Here is a 5,628-nt window from a genome sequence, read left to right as displayed (position 1 = left end):
AAACCAGGAACAAAAAAATGAATGAAAATGAATCATATAATTTAATAAAAACTAAGTAATCACAGAATTTATATAAGAAAAAAATTCATATAAAAAACTAATAAATTAATATCCTCCTCTTAATCTTAAGACTAAATGAAGTGTTGATTCTTTTTGAATGTTATAATCTGAAAGAGTCTTTCCTTCTTCTAATTGTTTTCCTGCAAAAATAAGTCTTTGTTGATCTGGTGGAATTCCTTCTTTTTCTTGGATCTTGGCTTTAATAGCATCAATAGAATCATTTGGTTCTACTTCTAATGTGATGGTTTTTCCAGTGAGGGTCTTAACAAATATTTGCATTTTGTTTTTAACGTTTTTCAGATTATTTTAATTTCCTTTTATATTAACACGGTTTTTTCATATTATATTTTTATAAAACATCAATGACGTGGTTTTTTAATTATTTTTTTAATTTATTAGTTTATTATGTTATATAAACCAATTTATATTCTTTTTATTTAATAAACATTATATCAATTAAAATGATTAACTTATTGTCTTTTTCTTATATTTTCTTAAATTGTATTTCGTTTTTTAAAGAAGAATGTAACTGATAACAATAAAGTACGTTCTAAAAACATTTAACCCCAATTGAAATAACTGAGCCTAGAATTTTTAACTCTTTTAAACGAATAAATTTTTCCAAACAAAATGACCCAATACAAGTAAGATTGGTGATAATTTAATAGAAGAAATACTAAGTAGGTTTTAAAAACATTATTTCCATGTGTTAGTAAGTGCTGTGACTAAGAAGGTTAACGAGTAACAATCACCAAAATTAATATCAGCAATTCTAGTACATTTCTGGTAAAATAGTTTATTGTAAAGAAAGTAATGATAAAATAGAAAACAAAGGAACTCTGTTGTTTGACAAAGAGAAGTTGTTTTAATGTTTAAAAGAGTTAGACATAAATCAAACTCGTCTTCATTAGTTTTTGTTACTGTAATGGAGCTCTTATTTTTTAAAGGTTTTTACGTAGCCTGAGTACTGAATTACCACTTTTTTTAATCTTGATAGAAGAATGATATTATCAATTGAACAATATTGAAACAATTTGTTTTCTTATTTTGTTCTATTAGATTTTATTTAATCTTTTTAAAAGAATAACAAAAATCAAATAAACTATTTTCTGTATTAGTTAATGTGAAGTGTTGTTAACACTTGTTAAAAACCTACAATAAAAAATTTATAAGAGTTTCTTTGTTTGTTGTTAGTACTGCAGAAAACCAAAAATGATACAACAACCATAAACGAGAAAACACGAGACTATTATATAATTAATGATATAGTAATGTGAATGAATGAAAGATATAGAATATTGAAATAATAATAAAATTAAATATTATAATGAAATAGTTTAAATATTAATAATAATTTATAATGAAATTAATAATGAAATAGTTAAATATAATAGTATTAATATAATAAATAATAAAAATAAAATAATAATTTATTTTTATTTATATTATTATTTTATTTATTTTCTCTTATTTATTTTTATTATATTATTTTCTTTTATATTCTTTATCTCTATTCTCTTGATTCTTTATTTTCTTTCTTTGACATTATCTTCATTCTTTAAATAATGTTTATTATTTTCTTTTGACTAAATAATAATTGATATATATTTCATTTGTATTATCTTGTATTTATTATTTTATATTTATAATCATAATAAAGAAGTGTATTTAGTTAATATATCATCTTCATTATTATTATTATTTATATTTCTAATATCTATTCAATATTTCTTAACAATCATATTTAATTATAATATTTCAATTACATTTATTTTAAATTAAATAGAATTATATCAATAATGATAATATATTGAATTATATGATTAATTGATATACCAATATTTAAATACAACAATGTAATTATTTTTAATTCTGATTAAAATAAAAAATAATCTTCCAAGTTAAATATTAATATCATTTGATAACATTAATTTTAAATAAAAATAAATACTGTTCAATTTAAAACAAAAGTTAAATGAGAAATATAAAAATTAATATCAAATGAATAACAACAATATCTATCATTTCTTCAAATGACAGAAAATGATAATTTAATATTTTAATGAAATGAAATTTTTAAAACACTTTTAAATATGATTTGTTTCAAAACATTAACACAACTTTAATGAAATGCTCTTAATAAAATTAAATTTCAATTTCGTGTATTCGAATAGTTGTGAGGTGTGTGAAAAGAAGAATGGCAGAAATGTAAAATGAATTTGGATAATCTTGGAAATGAATCAATTTGACATTGATATTTAAAAATAATGATTTTCATTAAATTAACAATAAAATCAAATAGTTAAAATAATGAATTAAAGTATTATAAAATAAAGGATTTGTTTATATTATCATTTTTACTATCTGCTTTAAATAAAAAAATAAATAGTTATATCCCATTATAATTCTAAATTTGTAAAAATATCATTTATATTAAATTTAAACCTCTTAGAATCAACTTATTTTATTATTTTTTAAAGCAGGAGATAATACTTATATAAATAATATTTCAATTTAATTGTAATATGTAAGGATAAAGAAGAAATTAATTAAAGTTTTAAGTTTTATCATTTATTAACAAAACAACGTTATTTATATTCAAGAATGTCTAGTTTAGTATCAAGATTATAGAGCACACCAAAAGGGTAATGAGATAATATATTCTAGTTCTATGCAATTGTCTTCATATAGCTTTGATTGTGTTCCATTAGCGGTAATATAACACTAATTTCCCAGAGTTATCAACACTATACTTATTTGTAAAAAAGTATCACACTATTCAAATACAACTAAGAGGTTTTCTAACATGGATTGTCTGTTTAGTCATAAGCAAAAAACAAAATGGTCTCATTGTTTATATTATGTATTTCAATTGATAATATACAAACATACCAACTATTAAACTCATACACGCATAATCAACATAACAAATATTCAATACTTTTGTGTGATAAATAAGGAACTGTTAGTAATCTGTTAAATATAAGTCTTGGTGTAAAGGGTATAATGACTACTACTTTATCTTAATTAAAATAAACTTTTTCATAGATTTCATAAGAATTAAATTTTTGGATAACTAATAAATTTTTTGAAAGAAGAATATTTTGTTTATTTCCTATAAAACCAAAGAATACCAATGGATTTAATGGAAAAATGAATATTAGATGAAAAAAATAGTAAAAAATTCAATTGAGAGAAAAAGTATTAATTTTGTGGATATTTTCTCATTATTTCAACATATAATGAACCACGATAATTATTGATTGAATACTTATGGTTATCAGTAATTGGAATTGTAATTTTACCTGGTGCTGATGGTTCATCATTTGGGTCATGAAAATCAGCAACAAATGTAGATTCAAGAGCTTTTTCTGCTGTAGCACGCTTTTCAGGATTAAACGTTAATAATTCTTCCATTAATTCTAAAGCATCATCTGAAGCTTTTGGAACAATTTCTGCCAACCCTTTTGTTTCACGTTGTGGAAGACTTGATAAAAGATTCATTGAAAGAGGAGAATCAATAACTTCAAGATCTTCTGCTGAAGGTTGACCAGTAGCTTCAATAATTTTATCTAATTGATTTAATGTAGAACTTCCAGGGAATAAAGGTTTACCATTAATAATTTCACCTAAAATACAACCAACACTCCAAAGATCAATTGCAAAAGAATAACGTTGTGAACCTAATAAAATTTCAGGAGCTCTATACCATCTAGTTTCAACATAATCTGTTTGGAGAGTTTCTTTATCAAGAGAACGAGCTAATCCAAAATCAGCAACTTTAAGAAGACAATCAGAATTAAGTAACAAATTAGATGGTTTAATATCTCTATGAACAATTCCAGCACTATGAAGGTATTTTAAAGCTTTTAATAATTGATAAATAATATATCGAATTTGAATATCTTCTAATATGTTAGCTCTAATAACTGCATGAAGGTCAGTTTCCATATATTCAAAGGCTAAATAAATATCTTTATTATTTTCTGCTTTCATTACATTTACTAATTGAACTATATTTTCATGATCCATTCGTTGTAAATACATAATTTCTCTAAATGTTCTTTGGGCATCTGTAGCATTTTGGAATGCATCAAATATTTTTTTTAAAGCAACAGTTTCATGAGTAGTTTTATCTACAGCTTTCCAAACAACTCCGTATGCTCCTTTACCTATTTTTTGTACAATTTCATATTTCTTTGCAATTTTTAAATCTAATTCTTCGTCTGGATCACAACTGCTCATATACTCTTTATCACTCATTCTTTTTTTTTAATAGTTCCTCTTTTTTTAGTTTTTTCTATTTAAAGAAGATTTGTATTTTTATTTTCTTTCTTTTGGCGTCGAACTCATTTGTCTTTTAATTGATCTTTTCTTTTGATAATTTATTTGATTCTCCTATTTTTATATTTGCTGATTCTTTTACAATTTCGATTTTTTTCTTCCTTTTTGTTTCATTACGAACTTCTCCTTTTCAATACTCAGAACCCACATTCTCATGACTTATGCCAAAACATTTAAAATAATAACTGACTAGGTGGAGATAATCACAACCCGTCAGTAGATGCAACAATAAACGAAAAGAACAAAGTAGTGAAGAATGAAGATAAATACATGAAAACGTCAATAGCAAATGAAAGAAGAATAGTGTACGAATAAATAAAACAACAATAAAAAATAAAATAATACATATTTTTATGTCAAATCTTTACTTAACAAGTATTTTTATTGAATAGATTATAACAAAATAACCGTAGAAAATATATTAAAAGAAGTTGATACGTCAAAAGACAACCTTAATTAACTTAACTAATGAGTCAAATAAAATAAACAAAACACAATAACATTTTGTAAAAACTTTAGTCACTTAATTCACTTTAACTCATTGACACATTGTATTAAATGAACTGAATCATCAAGACTAAATAAGATAATACAAATAAAAGGTTTATTTCATAGAACATAAAATAGATATTAAATTTAAATAAAGTGAGAACGATGGATTTGTATACATCTTAAACATAATTATAACACTCTGTCTTATCATTTTATTTAAATCTGATGATAAACAAGTGACAACCAATACAATGATAAAATGAACAAAACACACACTCAGTAGAGCTGTTTAATTAATTAAATAAACTGATACAAACTTTCTTGATATAAGAAATAATTAAATAAATAGAATCGATAATATGATTAATTAAAGTAATAAATAGATAAGTGTTAATTCTGTAATAAAAGGTATTTATTTTACAAAAGAAATACAATCTTTCATAAAAATATCATTATAAACAACTTTAGATAAATAGAATTAATCTTTAGTTAATAGTAATGTTATAAATATATATATGGTAGTTATAAACAATGAATAATAGAATGGTATTAATACTATAATTAAATATTACATAATAATTTATTTATCTTTGTAGCTTCTTTAACACTTCTTAATTTCTTATAACATTTATCACTATTTCTCTTAATTATCGTTTTAAATTATTATTATTTATTTCATTTATTGCCATTAATAAAACCATTTTCTATAACAATTCATTCTATTGTATTAAA

At 22.3% G+C, this 5,628-nt stretch overlaps 1 protein-coding gene across 1 annotated transcript, besides 13 other annotated features; it reads right to left on the bottom strand.

Annotated features, from left to right (window-relative positions):
• The first annotated feature begins 65 nt into the window (after nucleotides 1-65).
• Nucleotides 66-112: a sequence feature (AT_rich).
• Nucleotides 113-431: 319 nt separating this feature from the next.
• Nucleotides 432-523: a sequence feature (AT_rich).
• Nucleotides 524-1,361: 838 nt separating this feature from the next.
• Nucleotides 1,362-1,389: a sequence feature (AT_rich).
• Nucleotides 1,390-1,400: 11 nt separating this feature from the next.
• Nucleotides 1,401-1,490: a microsatellite.
• Nucleotides 1,490-1,575: a microsatellite.
• Nucleotides 1,576-1,673: 98 nt separating this feature from the next.
• Nucleotides 1,674-1,853: a microsatellite.
• A 64-nt stretch (nucleotides 1,854-1,917) lies between these two features.
• Nucleotides 1,918-2,010: a sequence feature (AT_rich).
• Nucleotides 2,011-2,106: 96 nt separating this feature from the next.
• Nucleotides 2,107-2,142: a sequence feature (AT_rich).
• A 172-nt stretch (nucleotides 2,143-2,314) lies between these two features.
• Nucleotides 2,315-2,504: a sequence feature (AT_rich).
• A 760-nt stretch (nucleotides 2,505-3,264) lies between these two features.
• EDI_350740 (MAPK, putative) lies at nucleotides 3,265-4,323 on the bottom strand (the record flags this gene model as incomplete). Its single annotated transcript, XM_001738990.1, has 1 exon — nucleotides 3,265-4,323. The coding sequence occupies one exon, from the start codon at nucleotides 4,321-4,323 to the stop codon at nucleotides 3,265-3,267; it is 1,059 nt and encodes a 352-aa protein (XP_001739042.1).
• A 391-nt stretch (nucleotides 4,324-4,714) lies between these two features.
• Nucleotides 4,715-4,759: a sequence feature (AT_rich).
• A 465-nt stretch (nucleotides 4,760-5,224) lies between these two features.
• Nucleotides 5,225-5,285: a microsatellite.
• A 158-nt stretch (nucleotides 5,286-5,443) lies between these two features.
• Nucleotides 5,444-5,484: a sequence feature (AT_rich).
• Nucleotides 5,485-5,549: 65 nt separating this feature from the next.
• Nucleotides 5,550-5,580: a sequence feature (AT_rich).
• The last annotated feature ends 48 nt before the right edge of the window (nucleotides 5,581-5,628 follow it).

Source organism: Entamoeba dispar, genomic scaffold (assembly GCF_000209125.1).
Source record: "Entamoeba dispar SAW760 scf_1105229461867 genomic scaffold, whole genome shotgun sequence".
In the NCBI taxonomy this organism is placed as follows: Eukaryota; Evosea; order Mastigamoebida; family Endamoebidae; genus Entamoeba; species Entamoeba dispar.
The sequence above is the reverse complement of the archived record's forward strand: the minus strand, read 5'-3'. Positions and strand labels throughout refer to the sequence as shown.